General features: G+C 42.9%; 1 protein-coding gene and 1 non-coding gene across 2 annotated transcripts in view; both read right to left on the bottom strand.

The window, feature by feature from the left end:
* Window positions 1-4,760: 4,760 nt before the first annotated feature.
* On the bottom strand, window positions 4,761-4,822 carry LOC115932515 (U7 small nuclear RNA). Its single transcript, XR_004068785.1, has one exon. It is a non-coding gene; the product is annotated as a U7 small nuclear RNA (small nuclear RNA).
* A 5,170-nt stretch (window positions 4,823-9,992) lies between these two features.
* Window positions 9,993-20,122, bottom strand: part of SYAP1 (synapse associated protein 1) — a 46,885-nt gene continuing 36,755 nt past the window's right edge. The window contains exons 6-9 of the mRNA XM_019019567.4: window positions 17,546-17,694; window positions 15,928-15,986; window positions 15,340-15,487; window positions 9,993-12,749 (exon numbers count right to left, since the gene is read on the bottom strand). Of these exons, the coding sequence (XP_018875112.1) occupies window positions 12,622-12,749; window positions 15,340-15,487; window positions 15,928-15,986; window positions 17,546-17,694 (484 nt within the window). The 3' untranslated portion in view covers window positions 9,993-12,621. The remainder of the gene's footprint in view (window positions 12,750-15,339; window positions 15,488-15,927; window positions 15,987-17,545; window positions 17,695-20,122) is intronic.

The raw sequence follows: 20,122 nt of genomic DNA, 5'->3' as shown, positions 1-20,122 counted from the left end.
ACGTTTGCATAGGAGTGAGTAACTTTGTAACTACACTTCATCCTCTGATTGGTTGCTTTCCACAACCAAACAGACTGATTGCAGGCCGCTATTTTATTTACATAGGGTGTACACCATGTAACCAATGGGAAACCTCTAGAGGGTATTTAAATTCCAGAAAATTCTGGGGCTCTTGAGCCCCTGTACTAGGCCTGCTCCAGCCTTGTGGAATGTACTTTTGTTTTCAGTAAATCTCTGCTTTTGTTGCTTCATTCTTTCCTTGCTTTGTGCGTTTTGTCCAATTCTTTGTTCAAAACGCCAAGAACCTGGACACCCTCCACCGGTAACACAAAAGCATGCCCAACACACACATACACGGGCATTTTTGGAAGAAAAAGTGTAATCGTATTAAATATTTTTGTAAATTGCCTTTTATATTTCATTTAACATTATATTGTGAACCTTCTCTTATGTCAAATGTAGCGCTTTGACGTCATTTTTTAAAGCATTCAAGAAATCCTTTATCCAAAAGAAATCACAGTCAGGGCATCGGTGAACAAAACAAATTGGTTGAGTTTCCCGGGTGGACTCTGGACTGGGCCTTTTCCCTACCTTGCAGGCTGCAGCCATGCTTGGGAGCTACGGCATTAATCTATAGGGCAATGACTCAGCTTCATTTGCATAACCATGGTGCACTGCATGCAATATATTTACAAGTTAAAAGCCGTAGGTGTCCTTTAAACCTACTGTTTTGAAGAATGACACTTTTCTTTACACATTCGCCTGAAAGAAGTGCTGTATGTATTTGAGCTGGGCTTAATTTCACCCTCAGTGTACCGGAGGTGGCTGTTACCTGGCAACTGCCTTTCCAAGGTTGCTATTGTGCTTTTTTTTGTGTTTAGATTACTAGAGTTAGTAATTTTTTTTAAATTCTGTTACTATTTTATGAGACAGGGTCTTGTTTTGCTACCCATACTGGATTGCGGTGGTACAAATATGACTCAATGTAGCTTCGGCCTCCTGGGCTTAAACCACCCTCTTGCCACAGTGGTAAATGCCCAGCCAATTTTTTATTTTTACATTTTGTTTTTTTATTTATTTTTTTTGAGACAGCGTCTCACTTTGTTGGTCAGGCCGGTCTCAAATTCCTCGGTTCAAGTGATCCTCCCACGGCGGGGATACAAGCATGAGCCACTGTGCCTGGCTTTGCCTTTTATTAAAGATTTAAGCAAAAATAAAACTAAGAGTTCGTTGGGGGTTTTTTGTTTGTTTTTTGAGACAGTCTTTGTTGGGTTTTTGTTTGTTTGTTTGTTTGTTTTTTAAGACAGTTGCCCAGTCGCCCAGGCTGGAGTACAGTGGTGCAATCACAGCTCACTGCAACCTTAACCTCCCAGGCTCAAGTGATCCTCCCATCTCAGCCTCCCGAGTAGCTAGGACTACAAGTGCATGCCACCATACCTGGTGAATTTTTTGTATTTTTATTAGAGATGGGGTCTCACTATGTTGCTCAGGCTGGTATAGAATTGCTGGGCTCAAGGGATCTGCTAGCCTTGGCCTCCCAAGGTGCTGGGATTATAGGCATGAGCCACCAGGCCCAGTGAGTAGAGTTTTAACTGGGTGTTTTATTGAGGTGTGTAATGTTGGGACCTGTCTTCTTGTTTTATGTAGCTGTAGTTTCTTGATTTCTCTTATGCTATGTAATATCTGACTTTTATGGTAGCTGTTTCTTTTAGTTCTACTACATACGTAGTATAGTTGTACCTGTATTTGGAGTTTACATAGGTCTTCTCTCCAATCTTGCATTTTCTGTTTAACATTACATTTATGAGATTCATAGATTCACAGCACTGTGCACAGCTGTTATTTTTTCGTGTTCTTGGCTCTTCGCTATGGTTATCACACTGTCATTATAATTCCATTCTACTGTTGATGCACATTTGGGTTGGGTGCAGCCTGAGGTCACTAGAACATCACTTTTATTGACAGTCGTGCATGTGCCACCTACTAGCACATGCCATATGATGTTTTTATCTTCCACTTTACTAAGTAATGGTAGTTATTTTCATAAGTGGTTAATACCATTTGGTACTCCCTAGGAGAGGAACTGCTTGCTGGGCAAAGAGAAGTACATATTCAACTTTTCATTGAAGTAATGCCAGTTTTGGCTTACTTCCAAAGAGATTGTGCCAGTGCATAGTTGCGCCAATAGCACGTCGATGTTCCTGTTGTTTCACATGCTTACTAACTCTTGATATTTTCAGACTTCTACTTTTTTTTTTTTTTTTGAGATAGGGTCTCACTCTGTCACCCAGGTTGGAGTGCAGTGGCACGATCTCGGCTTACTGCAACGTTTGCCTCCCAGGTTCAAGTGGTTCTCCCACCACAGTCTCCCAAGCAGCTGGGACTACAGGCGCGCACCACCATGCCCAGCTAATTTTTGTATTTTAGTAGAGATGGGGTTTCATCATGTTGCCCATGCTGGTCTTCAACTCCTGAGCTCAGGCAATCTGCCCACCTCAGCCTCCCAAAGTCTTAGGATTACAGGCGTGAGCCACTGCGCCCAGCCTTCAGACTTCTACATTTTTGACCACCTGGTGGGTATAAAATGTATCACTTAAAATATTTGCACACAATTCCATCATGTGGATGAACCACCATTTGTTCAAATCAAGATTCTGGTGTACGACATATAGGTACCTGCCAATTTTTCTATTGTATACTCAAAGTCTTGCTTGTCTAATTGCTTCCTTAGCATAAATTCCAAGAGTAGAAATGTCGGGTTAAATGTTCCTCTCATTTAACATTTTGATGCTTGTTACCCGACTGCCATTTGGAAAGAGTTAACAATTTTACACTCCCATCTACAGTATTTTTATGCTTTTTCCCCATACCCGTGTCAAAATTAGGTATTAAAAGAAATCTACAAAAATTAGCTGGGCATGGTGGCAGGTGCCTGTAATCCCAGCTACTCGAGAGGCTGAGGCAGGAGAATCGCTTGAACCCTGGAGGCGGAGGTTGCAGTGAGCTGAGATCGCGCCACTGCACTCTAGCCTGAGCGACAGAGCAAGACTCTGTTTCAAAAAAAAAAAAAGATGCATGTCCTTAATTTTAGAAGTCAAATTACACAAGGCTTTTAAAACAACAGAGACCCTTGACCAGTGCTTCTCTCTTTGTAACTACCCAATGGGTTCATTTTGCCCACTGCCCAGATGGAGCCGATTTATCAAAACAAGGGAATTGCAATAGAGTTTAATACGCACAGAGCTGGCTGAACAGGAGACCGGAGTTTTATTATTACTGTGAATAGAAAATATCTTGGGCCCCCAAAATCACTAAGCTAAAGGGAAAATTCAAGCTGGGAACTGCTCAGGGCAAACTTGCCTCCCATTCTATTCAAAGCCATCCCTCTGCTCACGGAGATAAATGCATATCTGATTGCCTCCTTTGGAAAAGCTAATCAGAAACTCAATGCAATGGTTTGTCTTTCATCTACCTGTGACCTGAAAGGCCTCTCCCTGCTTCGAGTTGTGCCCTTTTGCTTCCAGTTGTCCCACCTTTCCTGACCACACCAATGTTCATCTTACATATGTTGATTGGTGTTTCATGTCTCCCTAAAATGTATGAAACCAAGCTGTGCTCTGACCACTTTGGGCACATGTTGTCAGGACCTCATGAGGCTGTATCACAGGCACACATCCTCAACCTTGGCAAAATAAAGTTTCTAAATTAACTGAGGCCTGTCTCAGATTTTTGGGTTTCACATTCCTCAAATCAGTCTCCCTGAAGATTTGGAAACTGAGGTTTTTAAAGGATAATTTGGTGGGTAGGGGGCTAACGAGTGGGGAGTGCTGATTGGTCAGGTCAGAGATGAAATCCTAGGAGGTCAGTCGAAGCTGTCCTCTAGCAATTAGTCGGTTCCTGGGTGGGGGCCACAACACCAGATGAGCCAGTTTATTGATCTGGGTGGCACCAGCTAATCCATGGACTGAAAAATATCTTCAGCACCTAATCTTAGGTTTTATGGTAGTGGGTAGTGATGTTATCCCTAGGAGCAATTGAGGAGGTTTAGAATCTTGTGGCCTCTAGCTGCAAGACTCCAGAACCATAATTTCTTTATTTTTTTTATTTTTTATTTTTATTTATTTATTTATTTTGAGACAGAGTTTCGCTCTTGTTGCCCAGGCTGGAGTGCAATGGCACGACCTCGGCTCGCTGCAACCTCTGCCTCCCAGGTTCAAGCAATTCTCCTGCCTCAGCCTCCTGAGTAGTTGGGATTACAGACACCTGCCACCATGTCTAGCTAATTTTTGTATTTTTAGTAGAGACAGGGTTTCACCATGTTGGCCGGGCTGGTCTCGAATTCCTGACCTCAGGTGATCTGCCTGCCTCAGCCTCCCAAAGTGCTGGGATTACAGGCATGAGCCGCCGTGCCCGGGCTATTTTTCTTTTATTATTATTTTTTTTTTACTTTCTTTTTCTTTTTTGGACGGAGTCTCGCTCTGTCGCCCATGCTGGAGTGCAGTGGCGCGATCTTGGCTCACTGCAACCTCTGCCTCCTGGGTTCATGCCATTCTCCTGCCTCAGCCTCCCAAGTAGCTGGGATTATAGGCACCCGCCACCACGCCTGGCTAATTTTTTTTTTTGCATATTTAGTAGAGATGGGGTTTCACCGTGTAAGCCAGGATGGTCTCCATCTCCTGACCTCGTGATCCGCCCGCCTCAGCCTCCCAAAGTGCTGGGATTACGGGCGTGAGCCACCGCACCCGGCTATTTTTACTTTCTTGGGCTTTCCAGTAAAGACCAGAAAACCTGCTAGATAAATTCTAAAACAGCTGTGACACTAAACCATAATATTGTGGCTCATTTGTTAGTCCTACAAAGGCAGTGTGGTTCCCATGCAAGAATGGGGTTTGTTTCAGGAAAGGGCTGTTACAATCTTTATGTCAAAGTTAAAGTTCTTCCCAAAGTTAGTTTGGCCTATGCCCAGGAATGAACACAGAAGCAAGATGGAGTCAGTTAGGTCAGATCTACACACTGCCATAACTTTGTCACTGTTACACTTTTTGCAAAGGCCATTTCACATCCCCAATTCCCACTTCTCAGGAGCCATTTAAAACCTAGCAGTTTTGTCTGTTTGTGTCTGTGTCTCATAACAATATGCTTACGCCACTTGCCCTTGATTTTCAGTTGTAGATTGTGGCAGAGACCGCAAATTGCCCACCCTGATACCAACTTTTCCTCAGCCTTCAGAGTTACTGCACCTCCAGAATTCCTGAGCATTTCCAGGCTTCTGAAGCATGAAAGTGTTCTTGTTATCACTTGGCTGTTGCTGACCCTTCTGTTTTTGTCACTATGAATGTATAGCTTTTCTTTTCATTCCTTTACTGTCATTCAGTGGGGTTTGTGGATGGAGTGGAGATACATGCATATATTTATGTGAGAACCTAAGATATTGTACATTTCAGAAAACTAAAAAACAAAACCCCACTTTGAAAACAGAACTAAAACAGTATTTATTTTACAAAGGCCTCTTTAAAAATAGGATGACATTTTAGACATAGGTTGTTAAAAAACGTGCAGTCCAACCCTTTCATTGTACTGATAAAGAAGCTTGAGTGTGTCAGGCTATTTTCACCAAGTCTCCTGACTTTCCACTCGAGTCTCTTTCCCTGGGCCCCGTGGTTCTCAATCTTAGCTGCTGTTACAAAGTCTTGGAGAGTTTCAAACAACCCTGTACCCTCAGGGCTACATCCCCGGCCAAATAAATCAGTATCTCTGCAGGGGAGCCTGGGCATCAGTAGCACCTGGACTTGCCAGGAGGTCCTATTGTGCGGCCACGCTTGAGGATGACTACCCGCTGCCAGGAGATTGACTGGTTTAGTCCATTTCTAAAAGCATGGTAATGTGGACATCAAGACATCCATCACAAGCTCATTATTATTTATTTATTTGTTTGTTTGAGACAGGGTCTGGCTCTGTCGCCCAGGCTGGAGTGCAGTGGCCTGATCGTGGCTCGCTGCAGTCTCCTCCTCCTGGGCTCAAGCCATCCTCCCACCTCAGCCTCCCGAGTAGCTGGGACTCCAGGTGCCTGCCACCACGCCTGGCTTTTTTTTTTTTTTTTTTTTTAATTGAGAAAGGCTTTCGCCCTGTTGCCCAGGCTGGTCTCAAACTCCTGGGTTCAAGTGATCCGCCCACCTTGGTATCCCAAAGTGTTGGGATTACAGGTGTGAGCCTCTGTGCCTGGCCTATTTTTATTAATTACATTTGTGTGTTATCCAGATTTTTTTTTTTTTTTTTTTGAGACAGAGTCTCGCACTGTCACCCAGGCTGGAGTGTAATGGTGCGACCTCAGCTCACTGTGACCTCTGCCTCCCGGGTTCATGCGATTCTCCTGCCTAAGCCTCCTGAGTAGCTGGGATTGCAGGCGCACACCACCACACCCGGCTAATTTTTTGTAGTTTTAGTAGAGATGGGGCTTCACTATGTTGGCCAGACTAGTCTCAAACTCCTGACCTTGTGATCCACCCGCCTCCGCCTCCCAAAGTGCTGGGATTACAGGTGTGAGCCACCACACCTGGCCCCAGATTTTAAATAGTATCTATTTTCATGCCTCAGTTTCACAAGCATGTACTCTGTTAATCCAATTAACAATGAACACTCAACAATTTTGTTAGTGGCATCAATATAGTGTTCTTGTGCCACACTCCTTTGATAGTGGCATATTATTTAGCTCAGTTCTCACATGCCACTTATACCCTAAAGTAAATCTCCATGAAACAGTTTAAAATTGCCGAGTGACATGGTCATTTTGCTATATCAAGATTTTTTCATTGTCTAAGTGCAGTAATGGCAGAGAACATTATGCACTTTATTGCTATTATGCTGATTACAGTTGGACACTGGGTACTGTAGGAGTAGTCACTCAAAACCTCCATTATGATGAATTGATCTATTATCTCTATTTATTAGGTCACAGGAGCTGGTTAACGTCGCTGAGTTTTAGCTCTGGCTGGCAGAAAGCATAGTCACTGTTCATTATGGTTATCAGGGAAGAACAAGAAAAATCACTATATATTGTCACTCCTTGGGGGCGGGTGGCAGTGAAGGAAAAATCCCACAACAGCCTTGGAATACCAGAGCTCCTGACCGTGGGTTAGAATGGTCTTTTATTATGAAGGACAACCCATTGAATTTGAGAAGTCTACAGTGAAAGCAAAATGTGTTCTTAAAATGCAATACTATCTCGAGGCAGTTTAAATTCTAACAATAGGAGCCTACATACCAGATGGCTTTGAAATATTTACAGGTCCTCTTTGCCTGAATTTTTAGTTATCCAGGAACAACCATTATAACTTATACCTTGCCACTAAAAGTAAGCTTTATTTATTCAGAAAAAAAGGTAACAATTTTTCATTTTGAAATAAATCAGGATGCACTGAATAAATGCTGTTTAAAAAGCCACACTTTTAACAACTGAAATCATCGATGGCTTATCTAAGTAAATCCCTTAGTGTGAAGACCAGATAAATAATTTGATGATTTGTGAGAAGTATATAACTGCATGTGATTAAAGCTTCATGTGTATTTGTCATGTCGTGACTCGGTAGTTTAGCCAACAGAAATAATCATTCATTAAAATGGCCCATCTTCCCCACAATAAAACTGATTATAAACCATATCAAAATTTCTGCCACTTTTGGCCAGGTGCAGTGGCTCATCACACCTGTAATCCCAGCACTTTGGAAGGCCGAGGCAGATAGATCACCTGAGCCCAGAAGTTCAAGAACAGCCTGAGCAACATGGGGAGACACCCATCTCTACAAAAAATACAAAAATTAGCCAGGCGTGGTGGTGCATGCCTGTGGTCCCAGCTATTCGGGAGGCTGAGGAGGGAGGATCCCTTAAGCCTGGGAGGCGGAGGCTGCAGTGAGCTGAGATCCCACCACTGCACTCTAGCCTGAGTGACAGAGCAAGACCCTGTCTCAAAAAGAAAAAAAAAAAATTCTACCACTTTTATTTTTAAAAGTTGAAAAACTGGCTGGGCATGGTGGCTCATGCCTGTAATCCCAGCACTTTGAGAGGCCGAGGTGGGCGGATCACCTGAGGCCAGGCGTTCAAGACCAGCCTGGCCAACATGGTGAAACCCCGTCTCTACTAAAAATACAAAAATTAGCCAGGTGTGGTGGCACACGCCTGTAATCCCAGCTACTCGGGAGGCTGAGGCAGGAGAATCACTGAACCCAGGAGGCGGAGGTTGCAGTGAGCCGAGGTTGTGGCCACTGCACTCCAGCCAGGGCAACAGAGTGAGCCTCCATCTCAAAAAAAAAAAAAAAAGAAAAAAAAAAAGTTGAAAAACTAAATTTGCTAAAATTAAATGTGCCTAATTTTCCTAATTAAAAAATGTTTATCTTTACTTAAAAATGGAGGGGGGTATCTCACTATTACTAGAAAGAGTAACTACATAAAATTATTTGAATTATTGATGCACATTCAGAGTCCTGGTTTTTAATACCAAAAAGCCATTAAGGTTGGGCGCAGTGGCTCACGCCTGTAATCCCAGCACTTTGGGAGGCCGAGGCGGGCGGATCACCTGAGGTCGGGAGTTCAAGACCAGCCTGACCAACATGGCGAAACCCTGTCTCTACTAAAAATACAAAAATTAGCCGGGTATGGTGGCGCACGCCTGTAATCCCAGCTACTAGGGAGGCTGAGGCAGGAGAACTGCCTGAACCCGGGAGCCGGAGGTTGCAGTGAGCTGAGACTGCGCCATTGCATTCCAGCCCAGGCAACAGTGTGAGACTCTGTCTCAAAAAAAAAAAAAAAAAGCCGTCAAAGAGGCAAATAAAATACTGCAAGTCAGACGTAATCATAAGATTTCTGCCGAAACCTTTTAAATGTCCTGAAATCCTATTTTTAACAATATTTTGATTAAAGCAAATCATCTTGATTACAATAGTGCATCTTAAATCACTGGGAGTACAAGTGTAATTGCTGCTTTATCTCTGAAACGATGTTTCTCTAGTTTTTTTTTCAAAAATTACCAATTAAGGCTGTGGCTCACGCCTGTAATCCCAGCACTTTGGGAGGTCAAGGCGTGCGGATCATTTGAGATCAGGAGCTCGAGACCAGCCTGGCCAACACGGTGAAACCCCATCTCTGCTAAAAATACAAAAAAATTAGCTGGGCATGGTGGCGGTTGCCTGTAATCCCAGCTACTCTGGAGGCTGAGGTGGGAGAATCGCTTGAACTTGGGAGGCGGAGGTTGCAGTGAGCTGAGATCAAGCCACTGCACTCCAGCCTGGGTGACAGAGCAAGATTCTGTCTCCAAGAAAAAAAAACAAACAAAAAAAGAAATGCCCGATTTACCAAGAATATTTCTCATCCCCCTAAAAACTTGCCCCCCCTCCCTTTTTTGAAACAGGGTCTCTGTCACCCAGGCTGAAGTGCAGTGGCATGATCACGGCTCACTGCAGCCTGGATCTCCTGGGCTCAAGCGATCCTCCTGCCTCAGCCTTCCAAGTAGCTAGGACCACAGGTGTGGGCTACCACACCTGGCTCATTTGTATTTTTGTAGAGGCAGGGGTCTCCCTATGTTGCCCAGGCTGGTCTTGAACTCCTGAGCTCAAGCAATCTGCCTGCCTCAGCCTCCCAAAGTGCTGGGATTACAGGTGTGAACCACCACACCCAGCCCTTGGGTCTTTTTAATTTTGGTAGTATAGAAATAACTGGAACCTCAGAGGAGACACCTGTAATGCCAACTAGAAAAACACTGCTGCAAAGGACATCTAGTGGAAGGGTAAAAAGTAAAAAGCAGTAGAAACCTCAGCTTCCCTGAGAGCATATTAGACCAGTGCTTCCCAAACTGTAAATAAAGTCCATTCTCATCCCCTGGGCGTTCTTAGTAACATCAACTGGTCTGGGGCAGGCATTTCCAACATACTGCCAGGGCATGGCCAAGCTACACTGGTTCCTGAGCCACACTCTTTGAGTAGTGAGGTATAATCTCCATAGTGTGATGTTCATATTTTAGCATTTTATTAAGTTTTACAGGTTTTCATGCTTGGTATATCTTGTTGGCTAACCCCTAGGCATGTAATACTTAGAAATTTTCCACCGAACATGGTGATAAATTATTTTGCTCTTTAAAGGAATAACACTTCAGTTACCTATATAATTTACTAAAGCAGAACATTTTACTCCTTGATGAATCCATAAAAATACAGCAAAACTCGGCTGGGTGCAGTGGCTCACGCCTGTAATCCCAGCACTTTGGGAGGCCGAGGCGGGTGGATCACGAGGTCAGGAGATCAAGACCATCCTGGCTAACACGGTGAAACCCCGTCTCTACTAAAAATACAAAAAATTAGCCGGGCATGGTGGTGGGTGCCTGTGGTCCCAGCTATTCGGGAGGCTGAGGCAGGAGAATGCCGTGAACCCGGGAGGCGGAACTTGCAGTGAGCAGAGATCGCGCCACTGCACTCCGGCCGGGGGGACAGAGTGAGACTCCGTCTCAAAAAAAAAAAAAAAAAAAAAAACAGCACAACTGTATTCTTACAGTATGTACAAAATCTTATTTTATCCTTTTATTTTCACAGGGCAATGCACAATTAGGTTGTTTTTGAATGAGATATTATGTAAAATTGATAGCAATAACTGTCACAGACCTCTATTGTCATTGTAGGGTTTTTCTCTTTCTCTGATACTTTTTTGTGTGTGTTTATTCAACATTTATCAATAAGAATTTTAGTGCATTCACTAAGAGCCAAGCACCGACACATCCTGATATGCTTCCATCTAGGACTTTTAGCTGCTTAAAAACATTTAACATGCTTCTTTTCCTCCAGCAAACTCTTTTTAAAAAAAAAATGAAACTCTTTCCTTCAATGAGATTATTTCAGAAGTTGCCAGTCATCTTGGAACCCAAACTCAGTAATAAGCAACTGTGGCACCACAAGTGGAAACCTTTTGATGATGGGCCCAGTGGTTTCATGGAATACACGGGTTTACTGCTATAACCCAAGAGACTCCAGTTGAGACAGTCTGGCTCAGACACATGCATCCGCAACTATGAACAGGAGTAATGCCTGGACTCATACCCAGTTCTCTTGTTGACTATATCTTTGCCAAAGGACTACTGACTGGTTTTAATGGGGCCAAGAACACAAATATGTATATTTTTCTTATAAAGAAACATTTTAATTCTATTCCCCTTTATGTAATAAAGGCTTCTTGAAAAACATGAAAGGTTTGGGGGAGCAAATGCTTAGGAAGTTTTCTGACATTAAACCACCTTGTTCGTTCGTTCATTCATTCATTCATTCATTCATTCATTTTTGAGACGGAGTCTCTCACTCTGTCACCCAGGCTGGAGTGCAGTGGCGTGATCTCAGCTCACTGCAACCTCCACCTCCCAGGTTCAAGCAATTCTCCTGCCTCAGCCTCCTCACCTTGTTCTTTAAAAATAATCATATTCTATGAATATGTGTCTGCTGGTATAGCAGAAAGAGAAGGATTAATCAATAAAGTCCTAGAAGGTGAACTCGGAGGAACACAATTTTTTGAAGACTCACAGTTTAAGACAAAGCTAAAACATTTATATGTGGTGATGATTAAAACAAGAACAGACTTTACGGGGAATGGGCTTCTGAAGGTTATTGTAATACAAAAAGTATGGAAGGTCCTACTTTGTATAAAAACTGTGATGTAAAATTTCTGGTATAGTTTAAAAAGAAAAGAAAGAAAAGGCCCCAGAGAAAAACAAATATTTTCGCACAGCTTTTTTTTTTTTTTTGAGACTGAATCTCACTCTATCGCCCAGGCTGGAGTGCAGTGGCGTGATCTCAGCTCGCTGCAACCTCTGCCTCCTGGGTTCAAAAGCCTCCCTAGTAGCTGGGATTACAGGTGCCTGCCACCATGCCCGGCTAATTTTTGTATTTTTAGTAGAGACAGGGTTTCACTATGTTGGCAAGGCTGGTCTCGAGCTCCTGACCTCCGGTGATCTGCCCACCTCGGCCTCCCAAAGTGCTGGGATTACAGGCCTGAGCCACCACACATGGCCTGCACAGTATTTCTTAATGTAAAATTGTGTGATGCTTATATCATTAAAATCAACTTATTTATTTTATCTTTTGGCTTTCAGGTGGAATTTTAGAAAATACCTGGCAAGTGAATAGTTCTGAAAGTGCTTCCTCTTAAGTTCTTTGGTATAATTTGGTCATTTTGATAGTAATCAACCCATTAAATAGGTACTTTAACACCCTCATATCAATTAAAATGGAATGTGGAGTACAGATATTTAGAAAACCATGACTGAGGAATAAATTATATTTTTGACCTCACGGAAAACAGAACTCTAAAATTTTACTTATGTTTCTGTGGCAAAGATAGCCATACTGCCTATGAAGACATCTCTAACTTTATATTAAAGAAATGTTCTACAAAACATCTCTTTCTGATTATTAGAAGTAACTGTTCTATATACTTTTTTAAAGTAGAAGAGGCAAGTTTCAACTTGAAAAAAAAATAATTTTGAATTTCATAAAATTATACTCTTTCATGCCTTCTGATTCAGTAAGTGTCAACATCTAGAATTTAATGTCAGTTTGCAGACTGTTAAGGATTATTCTTCTATTTCAGGAACAGCTAGTTTTCCTCTTGAAGCATTTTCTCTATTTCCTTATCCCAGTTTTCATCTCGTTTTTCAGATTCTGTCACCACTTCATATTCTTGAAGTTCCTGCTGCAGTTCTTTTTCCCAATCTGCAGAATCCTCTAAAAGAAACAAAGGAGAAGAAAAAGAGTCTCTCTGAATTCATAATGCTGGTGTTCACAATTCGGTCCATCTCAATTACCTACGTAAAGTCCTAGCTGCCGTAATTTTTAGTATCTCAGGCTTCACTACCATGTGTGCTCAGAAAAACTCAGTAAATTTTAACAGTGACCAAGGATAAACACAATTAGAAAGATAAATCTGTTAATGTAGAAGCAAAGGTATCAGATGTCATCAATATATTTTGGGTGTTATTTTGCTTTCCCTATGCCTCTGCATTTCCTTTTATTTAAATGGGTAAATGATAATTAATACTTGGTTGCAAGTTAATTTTTACCACTACCAATGATGATGACGGTAGCAAAAGCAGCTAATGTTTATTGAGCACTTACTGGGCTGGGCACTGGCCCAACTGCTTTCTATGTATCACGCTTTTCACCCTTGGAACAGTCCATGGACAAGGTATTACTATTTGCCACATCTTATAGATAGGGAAATGGAGACTTAGGAGAGGTTAAGCAACTTGCCCAAGATCACACCGTTTGACAGCGACAGATATAAGGATGGAACCACATCTGCAGGCTCCACAGTCTATGCTTAATCACTGTACAAAGAGCTGTCTCCTTAAGAGTGGAGACAGACACCGGGGTCTGAAGTCAGCCTGGACTCTCTCATGGTGTTCTGACTGGAGCTCTCACACTGGTCTTCTGCGTTGAGATTTAGACCTGCAACTTTCTACATAGACACTCAATATACCTCTGCGTGTGTAGGATAATGCATCTGCTATGTAATATTATAAAATGGTGAGAAAACAAACTGGCTATTTAAAAAGTAAAGCTAAGATTCATTTTTGTCTGTCTCTTTCTTTTTTTTGAGACAGAGTCTCACTCTGTTGCCCAGGCTGGAGTGCAATGGTGTGGTCTCGGCTCACTGCAAGCTCCGCTTCCTGGGTTCATGCCATTTTGCTGCCTCAGCCTCCCAAGTAGCTGGGACTACAGGCACCCGCCACCACGCCAGGCTAATTTTTTTTTTTTTTTTTGTATTTTTAGTAGAGACGGGGTTTCACCATGTTAGCCAGGATGGTCTCGATCTCCTGACCTCGTGATCCGCCCGCCTCAGCCTCCCAAAGTGCTGGGATTACAGGCATGGGCCACCGCGCCCAGCCTGTCTTTAAAAATAAACCTTAAACTTAGCTATAGAGAAAACAAAAATGAAATGCTTTAATCGTTCTACAGCAGCAACCTCAAAGGAAAAGACACCCTGTGTTGTGCAGGAAGCCACCAATTTCACAAATATTTATTAGGGTGCTTACTGAGTGCTAAGTTCCACATCAGGTACTGTAGGGGGACAGAAAGACAATGTGTAACTGCCCTTGGGGAGCTTACAATTTAGTCCTGGAGCCAAGATATATAATATATAAAAGACTATTGGGGCCAGGCATGTTGGCTCATGCCTGTAATCCCAGCACTTTGGGAGGCTGAGGCAGACAGATCACTTGAGGCCAGGAGTTCGAGACCAGCCTGCCAACATAATGATACAAAACATACAATAATTAGCCAGGTGTGGTGGTGCGCGCCTGTAGTCCCAGCTACTTGGGAGGCTGAGGCAGGAGAATCGCTTGAATCCAGGAGGTGGAGGTTGCAGTGAGCCGTGACTGCACCACTGCACTCCAGCCTGGGCGACAGGGTGAGACTCCATCTCAAAAAAAAAAAAAAAAAAAAAAAAGACTGTTGGGCTGGGCATGGTGGCACATACCTATAATACTAGCACTTAGAGACACTGAGGTGGCAAGATTGCTTGAGCCCAAGAGTTCAAGATCAGCCTGGGCAATCTGGCAAGACCCCATCTCTACAAAAAATTTAAAAAATTAGCCTGGTGTGGTGGCACACACCTGTAGTCCCAGCTACATTGGAGCCTGAGGTGGGTGGATGGTGTGAGCCTAGGAGTTTGAGGCTGCAGTGAGCTATGACAGCACTATTGCACTTCAGCCTGGGTGACAGAGTGAGACCCTATCTCAAAAAGAAAACTGGTTTTTAAAAGCAGCCTGCTCCTTCCCAGAAGCAATGCTCTTTTGGCATGCAGCAGCTGGGAAAAGAATCTTCCATGTACATGTCTACAGTCAAGCAGAATGCCAGCTTTTAAAAATTTATTATTATTATTATTATTATTATTATTATTATTTTGAGGCGGAGTCTCGCTCTGTCACCCAGGCTGGAGTGCAGTGACGTGATCTCGGCTCACTGCAAGCTCCGCCTCCCAGGTTCATGCCATTCTCCTGCCTCAGCCTTCCGAATAGCTGGGACTACAGGCACCCACCACCAGGCCTGGCTAATTTTTTTTGTATTTTTAGTAGAGATGGGGTTTCACCGTGTTAACCAGGATGGTCTCTATATCCTGACCTCGTGATCTGCCCGCCTCGGCCTCCCAAAGTGCTGGGATTACAAGCGTGAGCCACTGCCTCTGGCGAGAATCAATTTTGATGCAGAATTTACAACACATTTTTGTGCACTGGCTTCAGAATAACAATTTTCTACAATTAGCTTTGGAATTAGGGAGACGAATAGTTTCTTTGCTTTGATTTGTTTTGTTTACCTTCCAGTACGGCTGTCTCCTCTTGCTTTTTGTCAAGCACTAGTTGCTCCATTTCTTTCCTTAGATCTTCCTGATTTAGGTTACAGGCATCGAAGGCATCACTGACAAACTCAGAAACACCTGGGCTAGTAGAAATTTCTTCCTCATCCTGAAATGCAACAAATGAGCTCTTGAAATGGTTTGCTAAGCGACATTTGTGTTATTCTGGTTTGCTATTGTCTCACAATTTAATGCCGTGCTATTTTTATTTCTTTTCTCTGCGAGCTGTAAGACAATGAGCACTGCTCTCCAACCTTCTAACTTGCAGTTGCTTGGTAACTACATGAGTTACCACCTGAGGCTATTATTCTCCTTCACAGTTTGAATCACTCCAACCCTTCTCTCCAATCCCTGATGAGCACATCTAGAATTACATATGCCAGTAAATCGTCCTCAAGTCTCAGCCCTAGTTCCTTGACTATTCAAGTACCAGATGCTGCTTCTTCCAAACCCATATTCATACACAGTTTTAAATGGTATCAGAAAGAGTTAACACAGTTACTTTATTTCCAGATATCAACTACTAGGTACAATGTAAAACTGGATTACCTCTTGAGTTTTAAGCTGAGATTTGATTACAACGGGTGGCGTTTTGGGCCGTACTGCCTCTAAGAAGTGAGAATAAGAGAGACAATAATTGCTTGGTTCAGTTCTGAATATATATTATAATCACAGTAAAATATCCACAAGTATTATGATACTAAATAATTTTCAGAGATGAATTTTTATGTTATGCTTTCAGCTTTTCTTAAGTTATAAGAAACAGCCATGGTGAAACCATCTCAACCTCTTACTTTGGGGATATTTTTATCTATCTATCTACCTATCCATTTATTTATTTTTAGACATGGGGTGTCACTATGTTGCCCAGGCTGGACTCGAACTTCTGGGCTCAAGTGATCCTCCTGCCTCAGCCTCCTGGGGATATTTTTAACATGTCATCATATTCAATACATATCATTACATAAAATTTCCAGCAGGAAATAATTTTTAACTACAGTGTTAGCAAAATTCATAGAAGAATAGTTCTGTACTTTTTTAGAATAATGAGAATTAAGCTATTTATCAAGTTTGCCTGCTGATATGAGTGCTAGATAAAGGCAGTCTTTATGGAATACTGTCATAAGTCCATTTTGTTAAACAAGGCAGTATTTGGCAAAATGGCATTTTCCAACAAAATTAACATAAATGCTAAAGAATAACAGACAATTGGGATGCATGTTAACACTGATATACAAAATGACAAATTTTCCTGTGTAGAGCAACTTCACTCCATTTCCCTGACACTAACAGCAGTGTCAGATCCTGTCCTAGTATTCTGTATAACCTGTACCTCAGGACATGCTGTTTTGCTTAATCATTTAAAATTCCGTGAATTAAATCACCCCGCTTCTTGTGGGATAAATGTCCAGTTGTAATGAGTACCTACTATACACAGCAGGTACTCACTAAGAATTTAAAATATGACACAAAATGTGTTTCTTATTTTAATTATTACAGATTTCAAACAGCTGCCCTTATTATAAAACACATTCCCACAACCAGGGGTAAGTTAAGTGTCACAATGAGTCCAATGTTCATCAGAACTAGATAGATCCTTGTAACTTGGGAGTGGAATGGAGCTTTGTTCTGCTCTACAAACTACACACACTGGAGAAACATCAGGTTGAAACAAACAAAAAGGAGGCGGACTGAATCAGGGTGGAGGACAGAAGTATAAAGAATCACATGGTTAAGGGCCAAAAATGAGAGGGGGGGAAGATGACGGATGTTTGAGAGAGAAATAAAAAGAAAAAAAAAACTCGCCAGGCACAGTGGCTCATGCCTGTAAGTCCCAACTACTTGGGAAGCTGAGGCAGGAGGATCGCTTGAGTCTAGGAGTTTGAGGACAGCCTGGGCAACATAGTGAGACCCGTGTCTAAAAAAAAAAACAAAAATAAAAACAAGGAATGAGAAAGGAGATAAGCAAAGTAAAGGAAAGCTTGGGGAAGACATGTGTGAGCTGGGTCAGAGAGAAGGCAGTAAGAGAAAAATGAAGATTTCCTCTGGGAGGAAAAGAATTTTTCCCTAAGGCAATGACATTTCTGGTATGTATAAGAGGTCAAGCTCATTTGAGTCTCTAAGAACAACTTTTTCTGTAGAGTGCTGTCTTCTACCCAGAATATACCTGCCAGCGGCAAATCTTGCTCTCTGCCATTGCTCTTCTCCTCCTTCCCTGCGGCCTGCTGTTGGGCAGCCAGGGCCGTGAGCTGGGCTGACTGCTTAATCAGGGAGACGCGGTAAAAGTAGTTCCTCCAGAACACTTCTTCCTTCACACTTTTAAAGAAAGGCAAATTAGAACAGTGGAAAAAGGCAAAATTAAAAATGAATAAAAAGCAGACAGACAAGAACACATTTGAGAACACACACAGACAAGTGCACGCAGGGGTTATTTGTTGTAGAGGGGACTGGAGTAGATGATTTGCAAGAGCACTTTCAAAGCTGAGTGAGGTTCAGAGGGGGTTCATATTGGCTTTAACAATTTTTTTTTTGACACGGAGTCTTGCTCTGTTGCTCAGGTTGGAGTGCAGTGGTGTGATCTCAGCTGACTGCAACCTCCGCCTCCTGGGTTCCAGCAATTCTCTTGCCTCAGCCTCCCGAGTTGCTGGGATTATAGGTGCCCGCCACCATGCACAGCTAATTTTTGTATTTTTAGTAGAGACGGGGTTTCACCATGTTGGCCTGGCTGGTCTCAAACTCCTGACCTCATGATCCGCCCGCCTCGGCCTCCCAAAGTGCTGGGATTACAGGCGTGAGCCACCGCACCCAGCCCATATTCACTTTAGAATTGAAAGCTAACAACAGGATAAACCTAACAGCTATCTTCCCTGTAGCAGCAAAATACACGTTACAGAATACCAACGAAACCTCAGCATTTCTTGGTATCTTAATGATACCAATACTGCTCTTGGTAGAAGAAAACATGGCATTGTTGTGAAACTAGCATAATCAACCTGGGAAACCAGAAGCAGAGCCAGGACTCCACCAATCACTTGCTGTTTCTCAAGAGGATTAAATGCCTTCCAGCAGTGAGAAGCAAGCATTGTGGCTGTTGTTCCTTATGAAAGAGAATGTTTGGCAGCTTGCTAATAACTAGTAACCAGTAAGAGTTAGCAATGGGGTGGGAAATGCTTGATAAAAAGATTGAAGTGCAGTTCAACCTGAAAACTCTTGGTGGTTCTCAAACCTGGCTACCTATTAGAATCACCTGGTGTGATGTGTTGGTGCCCAAGTGGGTGAGGTAAGTGTCCACACGGGGGGTGTGGCCTGGAACGGAGAGTGAGAACCAAGCAGGGAGAGAAGGGTGTTTGAGCAGAGGAGTGAGTGGCAGCAAAAATGACAGATCAGCCACATGCACAGGGAATAAGTAAAAATATTAAAGATAGTAGAAACCAGGTTTCTCACCATCAGAGAGGAGAGTTACAAACGTGGAAAGGGAAAAAATGAAAATGACCTCCGTCATGAGGTAGCACCATGAACACATGGTTTTCATTCCATGCAGAAATGAGCACACACACATTCCCTGGCTGTGTCCACTGAGAGCATGCAGAGCAGTGGCACCCCAATGGCAATGAGCACACCTAGCATCCAGATCTTGCTTTCTAAATACCAAGATTTAGACTTTCCACTAAAAGGATCCAGAGCTCCCTGGGGAAATGGCTGATTCCAGGGTTAGAGCAGAGGAAGAACACTATCTTGTGCCAGAAAGCAAGGAAACGTGTGAAGAAATGATGGGGACGAGTTAGAAAGACATAAGTCAGCTTGAATAGTCTCCCACTGGCCAAATTGGTAAGTATTATTATTATTTTTTGAGACAAGGTCTCACTCTGTCATCCAGGCCTGAGTGCAGTGGCGTGAACATGGCTCACTGTAGCCTTGATCTCACCAGCCCAGGTGATGCTTCTGCCTCAGCCTCCCGGGTAGCTGAGACTACAGGCACATGCCACCATGCCTTGCTAATTTTTTTTTTTTTTTTTTGAGACAGAGTCTCACTCTGTCACCCAGGTTGGAGTGCAGTGGCATGGTCTTGGCTCACTGCAATTTCCGCCTCCCAGGTTCAAGCAATTCTCCTGCCTCAGCCTCCTGAGTAGCTGGGATCAGAGGCGCCCACCACCATGCCCAGCTATGCCTGGCTAATTTTTTGTAGAGATGAGGTTTCACCATGTTGCCCAGGCTAGTCTTGAACTCCTGGGCTCAAGTGATCCTCCCAACTAGGCCTTCCAAAGTGCTGGGATTACAGGTGTAAGCCACCATGCCTGGCCTCAAATTGGTAATAATTTGAGCATCAAAATTACAGACCACTGCATGAGTCTGTACAAATATAAATACATGGGAAGTCTGATGAATAGAGTATTCACAGTTTCAAAGCACATCCCAGCAAAATACTAATTACATTCAAAGAGGAAAAGAGTAACTTTACAGTCAAGAAACCTGGCAAACACCACCTGCATCAAATGACCCAAGTATGAACAGTAATGGGACAAATGGCTGCATGTGCCACCTGACAGCATGCAACAGACATAAGGAGATTGATGAGACATGAAAACCAAATGTAACCTGTGAGTGTGAACTGGGCTCTTTTGCTAAAAAGGACTTTTTTTTTAAATTTTATTTTTTTTATTGATCATTCTTGGGTGTTTCTCGCAGAGGGGGATTTGGCAGGGTCATAGGACAGTAGTGGAGGGAAGGTCAGCAGACAAACAAG

The sequence above is a fragment of the Gorilla gorilla genome, chromosome X (assembly GCF_029281585.2).
Source record: "Gorilla gorilla gorilla isolate KB3781 chromosome X, NHGRI_mGorGor1-v2.1_pri, whole genome shotgun sequence".
Lineage (NCBI taxonomy): Eukaryota > Metazoa > Chordata > Mammalia > Primates > Hominidae > Gorilla > Gorilla gorilla.
This window is presented reverse-complemented; position numbering and strand designations above follow the sequence as displayed.